Source organism: Mytilus galloprovincialis, chromosome 3 (assembly GCF_965363235.1).
Source record: "Mytilus galloprovincialis chromosome 3, xbMytGall1.hap1.1, whole genome shotgun sequence".
Taxonomy (NCBI): domain Eukaryota; kingdom Metazoa; phylum Mollusca; class Bivalvia; order Mytilida; family Mytilidae; genus Mytilus; species Mytilus galloprovincialis.
The window spans coordinates 69024578-69041303 of NC_134840.1; the positions used below are offsets into that span (position 1 = coordinate 69024578).

Sequence of the window (16726 nt, forward strand, 5' to 3'; positions counted from 1 at the left end):
AAAAAAAAATTATCGATTTTCTTTTTTCCCCTCTCTCTGTCCTTTTTATTCATGAAGCCTGCAAATATTTGAGGAGTATAATTGACAAGGCTGCTAAAGTAAATGAGACGAGGAAATGGGGACCAATTAGCACTAATGGTTGTAGTACAAACTCCAATTCTCTTCAAGTCAGAAATGGTTTCTAAAATACAATCAACCTTCCATGCTTCTTAAAAATTTCAATCCATGCTGTTCTTAACGAGAAATCAATTTTAGTTTGAAGTTTATTGTTCTCATCTAAACTCTTTTGTTACAAATAACATTTTTATTATATTCTGAGATTTTTATGATGTTATGCTTTTTTGATTTGACAGTTTTATAGCGTAAATTGAAACTGAAACTTTTTTCCCTATGAAAGAAATTATATGAAATTAAATTAAATTTGTTCGTTAGCCTAAGGCATTGTTTCCAAGTACCTTCATTAAAGTTCTTCAGGAAAACCATCAGAACCAGAAGATAAAATTGAATTTGTATGCAGACAGTAGCAAAAATAAAAATGCACAAGAATATTTCTGATAAAATTTTACATTTTATTCTTTAAATTGAAACTAGAACTGTTAGCTGATTTGAGCACCAATTAAATTGTCTTTTATTAAGCAACCTTTAAACAATAATAACAAGGGAAAATGATTTCTTGGATAACTGAATAGTTTTTTATTATTGAGATAGTATAAGGACTTTTTTTAAGGCTTTTTTTTTATTTTCAGGTTAATCATACAACATAATCTCTGCGGGAAACACAAATTCATTATTTGTAGACCCAGTTGCATGACACTCTAATTGTAGCTGAGCATCATAAATCTGAATCTCTGAGACAATTCTATGTTTAGTGCATAACATTTGCATGCAATTAAATGTTTGCTAGAGTCACCATTATTCTTCTTGTGTTTATGACATTCAAAAAGCTCATAAAATATTGAATCAGAGTGAAATACGCCCTCTTTTTTCGAAGTCAAAACATGCAATGTCCTAGAGAGATATAATAAGATAAATATGCTACATTATACAAACATCTTTGAAAAATGTAAATATGTTCAACTAAATGCCTTGAAGTTGTCATTTCCCATTGTCTGGGACAAAAACATGTGACAATATTTTCTTAAATTCCTAATAAATTACAATGACAAATATACAAGTGCAAATGAGCCTAGTAAGCATTTTTCAGTGCTTTTATATCTTCTGTCTAGAATGAGAAGATAAACTCCCCTGGGATTCTAAAGCTGTCTATGTCAGAATTATCATGCACTCAGCATTATATTAACTGTTTTGGTTTTGTCAAAGTAATGATATCTAATTAAACTGTGGTATAATCTCCAAAAATATCGTCTTCATTCTCACAAAGCCCCTGTCAAGCTAATGTAGTTTTCTCAACAGATAATGTAAGCTTTTAAAACCTTTCCATGGAAATTTAACTTACGTGGACTTTTTCTGACATTCCTTTTAATCTTTGTATAAATTCTGTCCCAGCTTTGGCTTTCTCTGATAATGACTGTAACCCATGGGACAGTTCTGTCTGAAAAATAAAGAAAAATTTACATTAAATGAAACTATGGTTACTTTTACTATATGCTATATGGTACATGTATAAAAAATCTATATTTGCAAGATTTCTCCTCCCATTAAGTTTACATTTCAAGATATTTTGTTTTTAATTCATGCACGTCTGAATATTAGCAGGCTTTATCTATAAGTCTGACCTATTATGGCAAGCTATAGCCGTTTAGGCTGAATTACATTTTAAAACCTTACTACAATACTCCTTACACTGCCTATGCTGTTTATTCCAAATAATCAATGTGATAAAAATCACTCACAAGTACTTCAATATAACTTTTGAAATATTTTTCTCAAAATTGCTACTATCTAGCAAGTAAAATAATTGTATTTTAGTTCCACTAAAAATAAAATCATTATTAAGAAATAGCTTCAGATATAGCAGCAACCTTATTGTCTTGCATGTAGTCAATTTCTATAAACACTGGTAAACACTATCAATAGTACATAAAGATGTATCACAAGCTGTCAAAAAATAGTCAATTTTTAAATCCAACATTGGTCAGGAGGAATTTTGGTAAAACTAAGGTTAAATCACCTGATGCAAGCTGCGAAAATTTTAACAATTCAGGTTAATGTTTTCCAGGTGAACACACAAACAATGTGATTGGTTTAAAACATCCCAAACAATGGAAGATGAACCACTGACATGGTGTATGCCTTTTTAAAGTACAAACAATAAAGTTTGATTTTGAAATGGCCAATTAAACTTTTATCCTTAGATATCTTTTTATATCTTTAACTAAACCCCACGAGAATGGTTTGCCGTATCATTCATCTTTATCGTTCAATTCCAAAGAATTATGTGTTTTCATCTAATGATCTGCAAAAATATGCATTGTATCTTTGGAGAAAAAACCAACACCAGTTTTACCACATATTAAAGAAGTGATAGTCAATTGCCATTAAATGAGCCAACTTTCCACAAGAGACCAAATGACACAGATATTAACAACTACAGGTTACTGTACAGCCATCAATAATGAGCAAAGCCCATACAGCATAGTCAACTATATAGAGGCAGATCCAGCCATTTTTAAAAGGTGGCGTTCCTAACCCAGGACAAAGGGGGGTTCCAAGTACATGTCCCATTCAAATGCATTGATCGTCCAAAAAAAGGGGGGTTCCAACCCCCAGGAACACCCCACCTCCCCCTGGATCCGCCACTGCTATGCCATGTCTTGTTTTAATCATTACCAAAAAAGAATGTAAACAATTATCTATGTTGTGGAAATAATTACTAGAGAATTGACAACACAGCAATATATTGTCGACACAAAAAGCAATATGTATACATCAACACCCCTTGATAGACTTTTCTTATTTACAGTTCTTTCCATTCTCTAATATTAAATTACTTCATGGAAAAGAATTGCTTTGAGGCATTCACTCTGCCAATTTTACAATGTGTATGTATTAGATACAAATCAATATGTATTTGGTAAAAAGAAGAATTGTAAGACAAAAACTATTTGTAGGGTTTCAGTTCTATGTTTGGTATTCATGCCGTAACAATTGAAGTGCTATCAAAGAACTTATAAGGTTTCTTAGGGAATGTTGAAGTATTAATGTTTAACATTGATGTCTAACAAACTTTGACATTAAACAAGCGACAATCAATCAATCAATTTAAAATCTTTTGTAAGATTTCTTGGGTGTCATTACATCTTAAGTCAAATTTAATTCTTAGTTGCTAAAAACTCTTCAAATGTATGTTTACTTTCAGTAAAGCTTCCATGAATGACAGTTAAGATTAATGTTTATCTCACACATGCTGAACTGAAATGTTGTAAAGTCTTTTACAAGAACATAAATGTAGGGTTAATTGAACAAACATATTTTTTTTGCCAGTCAGATACTACTCTATAGAGAATATTGATACATTCATCTAGCTTTTTGAAACCATATTTTTGATTTACAATAACTTGTCTGCACCTCTTTTTTGTTTCTTTTCTCGCTGAAACTGTAAATTCGCGTACCATTTCCGCGATAACATTCCCCTGTTCGACCATTTTCCCTTCGAGGCACAATGTGCGATTGCGCATTGGGAACTAAAGAGTAAAGGTCATATGAATAAGGGTTGGGCTTAACATCGAATTATTATCTATAGATAATAAATAAATGTAGGTGTTAAACGTTAAAAAGCTTCTAAATGCTCAACTGAACGTAACCAGTAATTGTTTTAATCCTAACTATTTTACTTTTTGTACAAAATCCGGCATATAGATTAAAAAAGTAATTTTAATGAAAATCGTAGCTACTATCCGTTTAACCTAGTAGTTTCATATACCTAAAAACTAGGTTCCTTTTTAAGGCTTTTATCATAACATGTATGCAATGGCCCAGCCCCCTTGAGTTTAATAATTTCTAAAATATCATCCTTTACTCATAGTTCAGCAATAAAATCATAGCAAGATATTTTGAGTATAAGCATTGATAAGTATAAGTATATATTTAACCAGCTGCCTATATAGATAAGGACATCCAAAGGGAATTACTTGTTGTAATCAATTTCTATGCTGGCGCCATGATGTTGTAAATCAGACAATTCCCTCAACACCTTGTAATTTACATCAAACAAACACTGGTCAGTCAATACACATCTCTGAAATGACCAATGATTAATTACCTAGGAGCTAGCTATGACAGGGAAAATATCTGACTTTCCTGTACTTTATACAAAAGCCATCGTGAATCAAGCTTAAATATGCTTTGCTGTTATATGGCGGACTTTTCTTATTCCAAATCTCATATCATTACAATTAAATGAACTAAAATCGTTTATAATAAAAATCAAGAGGAATAATTCTTTTGGCCTGGTTTATGTTACAACCCATTTTATTCGTTGGCCTGAAACAAAGACCAGAACCTAAAAACTTAAAATATGCAAATAGATGATGGTGTTTCGTCCGTCTTTTATCAATTACAATTCATTTCCAACTTTGTAAATCTGGAAGTAAGTAATAGTGTTATTTCAGACTTACAATAACTATTTTTTACAATGTCTAACAATGCATCATTCAAATTGAAATTTCAAAGAAAAGTGATTCACACATGTATGGTTTAAACTTTTGGTTGCAAGTCCCTTGTGTTCTCATTCTTATCATGCCAAAAGTTCGTCAAGTCTGCTTTGTAAAAATTATAGTTTGATGAGGAAGAAATTTACTATTATCATAGTGATACCTAATAATTAAATGTATAGGAAAGCCTGCAAGTGCTGAATCGTATTGGAAATCCAAAGATGTAATAGACACATTACCATAAGAAATTTATTTCCTCCGGAAATATAAGTCTTCTACAATATACCAGCGATGGTTAATAATCACTGAGGCTATAAAACATTGTCAATTATATTATCGTCTGATGGAAATTTTATAACAATTTGTCTGGAGTAACACTGCTTCAGCATAGTATGAGATTGGAGAAACTGAGGTCATTTCACTAGGATATATGTAGGAGATTTTAATTAGATATAACACATCTTGTAAGTTTCCAGGATTATCTTTAAAGAGTGTTGCTGCATACAAGAAAGCTACTAAAGGAAAGGTTCACAACGGTTAAAATAAATAAGAAGATGTGGTATGAGAGCCAATGAGACAATTCCACTCTCCATCAAAGTCACAATGTATAAAAAAAAAAAAGCGAACAATAACATGTATAGGTCAAAGTATGGCCATCAACATAGAGCCTTTGCTCACACTGAACAGCAAGCTATACTGGGACCCAAAATAAACTAGTGTAAAACAATTCCAACAGGAAAATCAAAAGAAAAAGAACAAAAAAAGAATCACACCAACAAACTACAACCACTGAACAACTGAGGACAGGTGCATTAAATGCAGATGGTTTGGCATCAATCAATCTTTACCCTAACGTGAAAAGCTCAGACCTGGCCTCACGTTACTAAATAATTTAATTTTTTTTTTTGGGGGGGGGGTAGTTTACTTTAACATGTTGTTTTGTCAATCAGGTCTGTCTTTTTTATCATTATTTATAGACCTTGAGAGACCATTATGGGTATTCAAGGTCCTTAAACAACCCAGGGTTGGCAAAGTATTACCCGCCCGGGAATTCCCGGGTGGGTAAACCCGGGTTTTCCCGGGCTGGGCAATACTCCCAGAAATGGGGAATACTGGGCATAACTGGGCAATATGATTTTTTAAGCTTATTTTAACACAAAATAGTAAAGTCTTGGTGTAGTTTCATAGTATTACAGCTAAATATATACTTTTTATACAGATAACCATTGACAGTCATTTCTAATAGAGAAAAATTCAATTTCATTCCCTTCAATTTAGCCTTAATACAAGATTTGCACATTTAAGGAAACCTTGTTAATAAATTACCAAGCATTGTTTCAATAATCCCTACTTTGAAAAAAAAAATTATTGCAATGTTTAAGTGAATTGTTAATTTCAAATGTTTTACATTCATACATTTGTCATATTGCTAAATAAACACCCTAAGGGGTCATGCCATTAACACTTATAGAATTGAAAGGGCTGATTATTGTTACATAAACAAATCTGCATTCTAATCTGAATCATGTGAATAATTACTTACTAATTAGTGAAAGTGCATATACATTATTTAAATGTAATTTTTCTAACATGTAATTGTTTATTCTTAATTGGAGTTATATTTATTTAAAAAAAAGTTTTTTGCTTTATGATTTACAGTTTTACAAATTCAGACAAACAAAAAAGGTTATATATATCTTAAATGTATAAAATTTGTGTTTGATCACTGAATCCTTTATAAAATTCAGACCAGTATTTTATATTACCCAGTATTGCCCAGTATTGCCCAGTATTACCCACTAAAACCCAGTAAAACCCGGGTTTTCCCAGTATTTCCCACTGGGCTGGGCAATACTCATAAAACCCGGGTTTTTGCCAACCCTGAAACAACCCCTAGTAGTTTAATTATTATTTATTGATGCCCCTTACTACATTGTATTTTTAAACATATTTCAGCTTGCAATGTCTAAAATCTCAGCTCTAATCACACTTAAAGATTCTTAATAGTTCATAATACTGTAAATATTAAAAGTGATTAATTCAAATTTAAAATTACAAAATGTTAAAACATCTCTTACATAATTTAATACTTCTATTGCATTAAACATGTTAAGTATTTAAAGTCCTATTCAATTCTCATTTATATTGAGTTCAAGATTGATGCTTATCCTTGAGCTTGACTTTACTTCAAAACATGACACCTTTCAATGCTGCATACATGTTTAATGTACAATTTGAATTCAATAGCATCACTTTACATTTTAAAATTAAATTACTGTGCAGATTTCTTTTCCAATTTAAGTATTTCTCAAATTTTAACAACTTCAAAACAAATATTTCTTTAAATTGAGTAAAGCCAAACCTTTAATTAAATACTTCAGCATAAAGTTGCCTTTGATATCTTGTCTTGTATATAAAATGACTATAGAAAGATTTTCTATGTACAATGTATGTATATCTCGACAAATGACAAGACACTAATTGAGGAACAGTCCATGACATTACCCTATAGACATCAGTATCAATAATAAGTATGCTCTGACACTACTTGGTATTCTCTGTTGTCTAAATTTTCTATTCATGGCACTCATATCCAGATAGTTTTATGGAAATATTAGAAAAGCTTTGAGTGATTGTATAGTTAAAATTCACCAGGGGATAGACATATAAATTGTTGATAATATAGAGACATATTGCTAATTTCAATAACCAAACGGTTCAATAATGTACTTCAATCACACTATAACATATTCTTCCTGAATGTTAATAACAGCTTTAAGTAATAGTGTAAGGTTCCATTTATTTGCATAAAATCTAGTTTGGGCTCATGTACTATTATATGAAAAACAAACTGGGAAGAAAGAAAACAATTAGTTGAAAATAATACTTTTATTAAACTGGTGATATAGACGATTTCCCATGAGAGAACAGCCAGGTGGCGCTGTCCAAGGTCATTGCGGTCACGTTGTTGTCCGAGGTCGTACGTGCAATTTTATGAGCTTGATTAGTTTTTCGACATTTTTATCCGTTGTATATTTTTGTTGGACTTATTGTATTTTTCTCTTTATTGATTAACAATTTTGATTGATGGATATTCCGTAATTTTTGTGTGATGGTTTAAAAATCGTGTGGATTCAATAGATTGACACTGCTATTGACCAAAGTGGTCATCAAAATGGCGGATAGTAATATTGGTAATTCGACGTCCGAAAGGAACAATTTTGCCGAAATGGTGAAACGTCGAACGAAAGAGATATACAAAATAAAATCAGGAAAGGTTTCTGAAACAGTGGGAAACCACGATACCGATATGAACAATAGAAGTATAAATATAAGTTCGGATGCAATGTGCATGCCCGGGGGAAGTGGTATTCTACGCATGTCCGGGAACCCGGAAAGCGAAAGTGAAACTAACGAGAATGAAAACAATAACAGTCCAACAATGAAGGACATGATGAACAAGTTCTCTAGTATGGAAAAGTCCCAAACAGAGATAATGGCTAATTTAGCCGTGAACATTTTGCAATTGCAAGACAAAGTTAGTGGAAAAGAGTTGAATAAAACTAAAACTCATTCACAAAAAGAGTCCGATAGGACAGTAACTGTTAGTGTCAGTGACATTCCTGAATTGTCAGACATATCAGATGATGATATGGAGTCTGAAGAGGAACAAGATGACCAAGATGTTGGTTGTTCTCTTGATCAAATGTTGGATGAGGTAGACGAAGACTTTTTTCTAGAGTTAGAGAAAGAGTACCAAGAGGACAAAAAGTTTGGTCCTGAGATAGATAGTGCTATGGCAAAACTCGCTGAAACAGCTATAGAGAAACCGTTGAAAGACGAGGAGTATCAAAAGTTAGCAGACAAGTATTTGGTGCCTGAAAATTGCAAAAAGATAAAGGTATATTTTCAGGTTATATATTATATTGCTTTAGATATAAGTATAGTTAAGATTAGAGACAAATAAAGCAAAAAAGTATATTTATATATTGAACGATAATGGTTTTGAGATTGAAGTTCGTTTTTATTCAACGGTACTATTAATTCTATTATCACGATAAATGGTCCAGCATTTATGAATGCTCAATTGATTTTTTTAGGTACCTCTGGTAAACAGAGAATTATGGAAGGTGCTAAAAACCAAACGAGAAGGAGATGTGGCGATGCAAAAGGTGACTCAGACATGTAGTTCAGCATTAGTCATGGTACTCAAGGCTTTGAATATTATTAAGACAAAAGGGGACATGAGTGAAACCAAACCAATATTCAAAGACTTGTTTAAAGTTTTAACTCATGGGATATGTACGGCAAACAGGAAAAGAAAGCAGATGATAAGGCCGATAGTCCCAGGAAAATACAGGAAATTGTGTGAACTAGACACACCTGTTACAGAGTTTTTATTCGGTGACAACCTGGATGAAAAAGTGGACAAATTGGACAAAGATGACAAAAGGTCAGACAAGTTATCTATGGAATCAGGAGGTGTTTTTATGCAGTTAAGCTGCATTATGCGAGCACCCTAGATTTGTGTTCTACCCAATAAATCCTGAAATACTTGCCATTGTTATTATCTAGCTTGTTACTATGTTATATATAACTAATTGAACACTTTTTTAATACTGTTTATTCTGGATTACAAAAAAAATGACCAGAAAAACCTTAAATGATCGTCGATTTATCCAAAAGTTTTAAAGTTACACATAGGAAGTAGTGCTTATTAAGAATCCTTGTGTAGTTCATTATGACTTGTGCTTTTAGCTAAGATGTCAAAGAACAATTGTATGAAATATTTAATCGCCGAAAATCTCTTAAGACAAGCAGTTTAGATTTCCCAAATGACAAAAGTCGTAGGAATATTGTTTGTCATCAATACGTAGTACAACTACGTCAGTAGTCTATTATATAATAAGTTCAACTGTTCATGCTGTTGGCGGCAATTTCAAATTAGAAAAAGAAATTTTCGTAGCTTTTCAATTTGGAGGCAGGTGTGCAAATTAGCGGTGGTCCGAGGTCCGCGACCTTCCACTTTTGCAAGCGGAATTTCGATTAGGATAGTTGGTTTCTAGCTACGCCCGACGTAGTCGCTTTACATTTGAAAGAAAATAAGAAATTACTTTGCAAACCTTTTCACCATCTTCACCAAAGTCTCCAATTAAACGAGCTAAAAACTTATTTTTATCATTATTATTCATGACGGCGATGTTCATTTTGTTCAACCGCTAGCTTTATACAGAAAATCGCCGACAAATATTGTATAAATTCGAGTAAATCGTATCTGATTGACAAAAACAACATTGTAAACACATAACAATGGCGGCCGTGAAGACAAAATTTTACAAAATCGGATCCGATTCCGGAAGCGGATAAGGGTAATTCCGGGTTTGACGATCATTTTCAAAATAAATCCAAGCAGGTGAAGAAATACATCTATGCATGGTAAATGAATATAAACACTAGTATTGTAAACCAAAAGATATATGTAAAAGAAAGAAAAAGCAGAAAAATATTTTATTTAGAAACTAAAAATTACTTTTTGATAAATTTTAATTTAAAAATCCAATACAACGTGACAGCTGGGAACAGTATATCTAACAATATACATGTTCATGGTCACAGTCTAAATTTTCTTTATAAATGATAAATGATGATAATGCATGTGAGATGCTTTTAAAGTGTAAACATATTACTGCAATTTCGAGGGGTTATTTGTTTTTTTCTCAATTTTGAAGGGTTAATTAAAGTAGCTGAAAGTTTCATTCTTTATTTTCACAAATAATGCAACTATATTATATATACCTTAATGTAAGTAAATCATATGATATATAGGTGGCATTCTTTGGGCCACTCTACCCCCTCCTGTTTGATAACTTGGAAACGGTCGACCTCCCCACTCCTAAACCATATGAGGGGCAGATCCAGGATTTTAGGTTAGGAGGGGCGCAAACTTAAATTTTCGCCGAGCAGAGCGAGGCTAAAAAAAATTGAGGTAAAATTATCGGAATATTCTTTATTAAGCTGAGAACAACCCATGCTTTGCAAATTTAAGGGGGGTGCAAGCCCACAACCCTCCCCCGTCTGAATCCGCCCCTGCATATATTCAAGTATAGAACAATATAATAAATAAAAAATGAAATATGGGGGAGTCCCTGGAGTTACCCCACCCCCTCCTGTTTGAGAACTTGGAAACAGTCGAGATCCACACCCCTTAACCATATATATTCATGTTTGTGACAATATGAAAAATCAAATGAAATATAGAAAGAGTCGCTAGGGGTCACCCCACCCCTCCTGTTTTAGAATTTACAAATGGTCGAGATCCCCATCCCTAAACCATATATATTAATGTATGGGACAATATAACAAATCAGATGAAAGATAGGGGAGTCCCTGAGGTCACTGTTCACCCTCCTGTTTGAGAACTTGGAAATGGTCAAGATCCTTACCCCTAAACCATATATATTCATGTTTGTGACAATATGAAAAATCAAATGAAATATAGAAAGAGTCGCTAGGGGTCACCCCACCCCTCCTGTTTTAGAATTTACAAATGGTCGAGATCCCCATCCCTAAACCATATATATTAATGTATGGGACAATATAACAAATCAGATGAAAGATAGGGGAGTCCCTGAGGTCACTGTTCACCCTCCTGTTTGAGAACTTGGAAATGGTCAAGATCCTTACCCCTAAACCATATATACTCATGTATGGGACAATATGACAAAACAAATGAAATATAAGGGAAGTCCCTGTGGTCATCCCAACCCTCCTGTTTGAGAACTTGGAAACGGTCAAGATCCCCACACCAAAACAATATATATTCATGTATGGATCAATATAACTAATTAAATGAAATATAGGGGGAGTCCCTTGGGTCACCCTACCCTTCCTGTTTGAGAACTTGGAAACCAATGAGATCCCCACCCCTAAACCATATATATTCATGTATGGGACAATATAACAAATAAAATGAAATGTAGGGGAAGTCCCTAGGGTCACCCTACCCCCAGTGGCGGATCCAGAAATTTTCATAAGTGGGGCCCACTGACTGACCTAAGAGGGGCCCGCTCCAGTCACGCTTCAGTGATTCCCTATATAAGCAACCAAATTTTTTCCCTAAAAGGGGGGGCCGGGCCCCCTGCCCCCTAAATCCTCTGCCTACCCCTACCTGTTTGAGAACTTGAAAACCGTTGAGATCCGCACCCCTAAATTATATATATTCATATGTATGGGACAAAATAACAAATCATTTACATTTACTATGGTCAAGTCAGTCAGACCTCATCTTTGATCCCTGTTGTAGTGAACATTTGTCTGATTCGTGTCTCATAACTTTTGTACTATAGAACACAAACTCAGTTTTCTTTCCAGGGAAACCAGTCCATTCATACTATTACATGTTCATACTAAGTCAAATTGAACTTCTAGCAGTCAAATAAAACCAAGGTTAACTACCAAGTAGAGCAACTGCAATCATTGGGAACTTGTACCACTGCAGACACACCATAAAAAATATACATTGATATATGCATTGCTTTTGAAACCTTGATAACATATAAATCATTAGATAAACATGAATGTACTATATATGAATGTTTAATGTTGAGGCAACATTGCCACAGTTTTCATAATTACGGTTGCCTTGGTTTTTGGTTAACTGCCTTCAGCGCTTACAGCGCTTTGATTTTAGGCAAAAGAAAGCACAATTGGTCAAAGGACAGTCATTGGGGTCCAGCAAAAGACAAAAACTGGCCAAAAGACAAATTCTGGCCAAAGGACAAATTCTGGGCAAAAAACAAAAAGAAACTGAAGAAACCAAAGACAATGCATTAAATGAATCTGTAAGTACTTGTATGTTCAAGTTTTACAATACTCCAGATAATTTTATTGGAGGACAGATTTCAGTATTCATTCAAAACTGGGATTTACTAACTTTGGATAAATGGATAAGAAATGTTTTAACTGGTTATACTATTGAACTAGACAATATACCATTTCAAATAACTATTCCCAAAACAATTGAATTTAATGAACACGAAAGTGATTTAATTCAGAAAGAGATTGAAAAGTTTTTAAGGAAAGACATTATTGAAAAAGTGTCAAATACATGTAATGATACTCATGGATATTATTCTAACATTTTCATTTATAGACCAAAAAAGGATGGTAGTGTTAGAGTAATTTTAAATCTCAAATCGTTCAATGATAATGTTGTCAAAAAACATTTCAAAATGGAAACTCTGCATACTGCTATTAACAACATTAAATTAAACCAATTTATGGCTTCAGTTGACTTGAAAGATGCGTATTATAGTGTACCAATACAAGAAAGTGATAAAAAATATTTAAGATTTAGATGGAAAAATGATCACTACCAATTCAAAGTACTTCCACAAGGGTTATCGAGCAGCCCAAGGGTTTTTACCAAATTGTTAAAACCTGTTTATGGAAAGTTACGTGAAATGGGACACGTCAATGTGCCTTATATTGATGACAGTTTGTTATTGGGTGATACATATCATGAGTGTTTGAAAAATATTGAAGATACTGTTACTTTACTAGATGGATTAGGATTCACAATTCATCCTGAAAAATCAGTATTTTTACCTACTCAAGAAATTGTTTTTCTAGGGTTCATTATAAACACATTAAATATGACTTTACAGTTAACTTCTGAAAGGAAAAAGAGTTTAATAGAACAATGTAAACTGCTTCTCTATCAAAAGAAAGTAACGATTAGAGATTTATCACGAGTAATAGGAAAAATGGTAGCTAGTGAACCAGGGGTGAAATATGCTCCTTTGTATTTCAAGGATTTAGAACATTTTAAAGATAAGTCCTTGAAAGGTAATCAAGGAAATTTTGATGCGATTATTGAGTTGGATATTAGAAGTAAGGAATTACTTCATTGGTGGATTGATAATATTACATCCAGCTGCAAGTCGATGACTATTTCACAACCATCAGTTATTTTTTATAGTGATGCTAGTAAGACTGGATGGGGTGGTTCTAATAAAACCTACCAATTGACTGATAATGGGTTTTGGACTCATGATGAAATTTTGGAACATATCAATTTTTTAGAATTGAAAGCAGCTTTATTAACATTACAATCTTTAGGACATATGCTTCATGATACACATATACGTTTGTATGTTGATAACACAGTGGCAGTATCTTATATACACAATTTTGGGGGACGTATACCTTCTTTACATAATCTTACTAAAGAGATTTGGCACTGGTGTGTTGATAGGAATATTTGGCTAAGTGTTGCACATATTCCAGGGAAAGACAATGTTACAGCTGACAAATTGTCTAGAAAACTTAATGAGGATATGGAATGGATGTTAAAACCGGAGGTTTTTGAGATAGTTGAACAAGTGTTTGGCAAAATAACAGTTGACTTGTTTGCATCTGGCTTTAATAAACAAAAACAACGGTATGTGTCTTTTTTGCCAGATGTAAATGCAATGGCTATTGATGCTTTTACTTTTTCATGGACAAGTTCTGATGTTTATTATATTTTTCCTCCTTTCAGTCTTCTGGGAAAAGTGCTGCAGAAGTTAATTACAGACAAAGTCAACAAAGCATTGATTGTAGCACCAATTTGGACAACTCAAGTATGGTTTCCAATTCTTCTACAACAGACTTGTCAACAACCATACCTACTACCACAAAAAAGTTTAGTACTTCCAGGAAATCTACAAAAACTACATCCAGTGAAAAATCTTCAACTTGGGATTTTTTGTGTGTCAGGGAACATCTCAAAAGTAAAGGAGTTTCGAACAATGTTGCCGACATCATTCTACAATCATGGAGATCTAGTACATCACAACAATATAAATCACATCTCAAGAAATGGAAATTATTTTCAAGTGAAAGGGAAATCAATTTGTTTGATCCCCCTACCGAAGTGTTACTTGAGTTTTTAAATTCCTTATTTGAACAGAATGTAGGTTACAGTGGTATAAACACTGCTAAATCGGCTATTTCAGCATTGTGTAGTTTAGTTAGTAATAGAAATATTGGTAAAGAAACTTTAGTTAAAAGGTTTATGAAAGGTGTTTTCACTAAAAAACCTAGTTTACCAAAATATAGTAAAATTTGGGATGTTAACAAAGTATTAACATATTTTGATATAATATCGGACAATGAACAGTTGTCTTTATTAGAGTTATCACAAAAACTAGCTATGTTGTTTATGTTATTGAGTGGACAAAGATGTCAAACTATATATAAATTAGAATTAGATAATGTTCAAATTGAAGGAGACACAATGGTTGCTTATGTTAGTGAATTGTTAAAACAAACTAAACCTGGAGTACATATGAAACCTTTAGTATTTGATAGATATATTATCAATGAAAAATTATGTATTTTGAGAACTTATGAGGAGTATGTAAGAAAAACAGAAACTCTTCGGAACAAAGAACAAAAAGTGTTTATTTCTACTGTTAAACCTTACAAACCTGTCACCAAAAGTACTATTGCTAGATGGGTAAAAACTGTTATGAAAAGTTCTGGAATAAACATTGAATGTTTTGGTCCACATAGCTGTCGTTCAGCATCAACGTCAGCTGCATTAGGTCAAGGACTTAAGATAGACACTATTATGAAAAGTGCAGGGTGGAAATCAGCAAAAACTTTTCAAAAATTTTATAATAAAACAATAATTATTGATAATGAAAGTAATTTTGCTCAGAAGATTTTACCATCAAGTAGCTAAATGTAATATGGTGTTTTATGATATTTATGTTATGATCATGATGCATTAATGTACAAATGTATATATGTTTATTAAAAGATATATTACTTGAAATATTTGGTATTAACATAGCCTAAAGAAGGTTTTTCAATTCAACGTGGATTGATGATCTAGTTGTGCTCTAAAATCTCATGGGAAATCGTCTATATCACCAGTTTAATAAAATGTTTCAATTAATCGAAACATTTGAAGATTAATTATAATTTTATTAAACTGGTGATATAGATTTCACATGCCCACCACTTGGGAATTTCTTGTGAAATTGTACCCACCCTAAAATACAACTAGATCCTCAAAGCTCTGAAGTATGACCTTGGACAGCGCCACCTGGCTGTTCTCTCATGTGAAATCTATATCACCAGTTTAATAAAATTATAATTAATCTTCAAATGTTTCGATTAATTGAAACATGAATATATATGAACAAAAATCAATATATTTCTACTGTACATAAAAGGAGGCTATAAAATTTGAGTCTAAATTTAAAGAATTTAGTCTTTACAAGCTTTGCAATATTCTTATACATGTTATTGATGTAAAGTATAACTTATAACATTAACCACCAGTCAGATGCCCGGGACTAGTTAAATTTTATTCAAACATGTAAGTTTTCGCAAAATTTTGTTTAGATGCATGTATATATAAGAACAAATGACCAAATATTGGTTTTCGTACTAGTAAATGGAAAAGATTAAAGTGCAGTCTGAACTCATTCAAATTCTAACAGAAGACTTACAATTTATTGCATTGTAACTAAAATGTCAAGATGCAAGACAAAAAACATCAGTCGCAATCAAACACATATTGATATATTTCCTACACGGTAACACCTACAATATACAGCTGACCAGCTGTCCATCTTGATAAGTAATTATTGGCTATTTCAGATGATATTGTAAATCTAGTAGTTCCCTCAACACCTTGCAATTTACATCACCAAAACACTTGTCAGTCAAACTCATCATAGAGATATACATTGTAAATGATAATTAATTATTACCATGGCCAGTATCATTTACCTACATGGGTCTGAATAAATCCAGCCAAAGCAGAAAAGCATAGCAAAAATAAAACTTTAAAAAAATAAATATTAGGGACTTTTTTTGGTGCTTGTAAATGTTTAATATTGCACTGTTTAAGAAATTATGTAAGTTTTGGAGAAACATCAGAAAAGACTGAAAATTTAAAAGTATGAATTATTATTCCAAATACATGAAATATAAGACAAATGATATAGCCATTTTTTAGGTTACGATTCTGCACTTTAAAAGATCCAAGCAATTACATAAACTAAATGTTGACCCTAAGATCATGAAGATAGAAGACACATTATATCATATGGGTT

At 32.6% G+C, this 16726-nt stretch overlaps 3 protein-coding genes across 4 annotated transcripts in view; 2 read left to right on the forward strand and 1 right to left on the reverse strand.

Moving 5' to 3' along the window:
* Window positions 1–16726, reverse strand: part of LOC143068749 (E3 ubiquitin-protein ligase TRIM9-like) — a 73868-nt gene that overhangs the window by 51003 nt on the left and 6139 nt on the right. For both annotated transcript variants that reach the window (XM_076243021.1, XM_076243022.1), the window contains exon 2: window positions 1457–1552. In XM_076243021.1, coding sequence (XP_076099136.1) covers window positions 1457–1552 — 96 coding nt within the window. The remainder of the gene's footprint in view (window positions 1–1456; window positions 1553–16726) is intronic.
* On the forward strand, window positions 7499–12144 carry LOC143068752 (uncharacterized). Its single transcript, XM_076243024.1, has 2 exons — window positions 7499–8514; window positions 8714–12144. The coding sequence occupies exons 1-2, from the start codon at window positions 7789–7791 to the stop codon at window positions 9134–9136; spliced, it is 1149 nt and encodes a 382-aa protein (XP_076099139.1). The 5' UTR covers window positions 7499–7788; the 3' UTR covers window positions 9137–12144.
* On the forward strand, window positions 12304–15435 carry LOC143068753 (uncharacterized). Its single transcript, XM_076243025.1, has 2 exons — window positions 12304–12454; window positions 14155–15435. The coding sequence occupies exon 2, from the start codon at window positions 14239–14241 to the stop codon at window positions 15340–15342; it is 1104 nt and encodes a 367-aa protein (XP_076099140.1). The 5' UTR covers window positions 12304–12454; window positions 14155–14238; the 3' UTR covers window positions 15343–15435.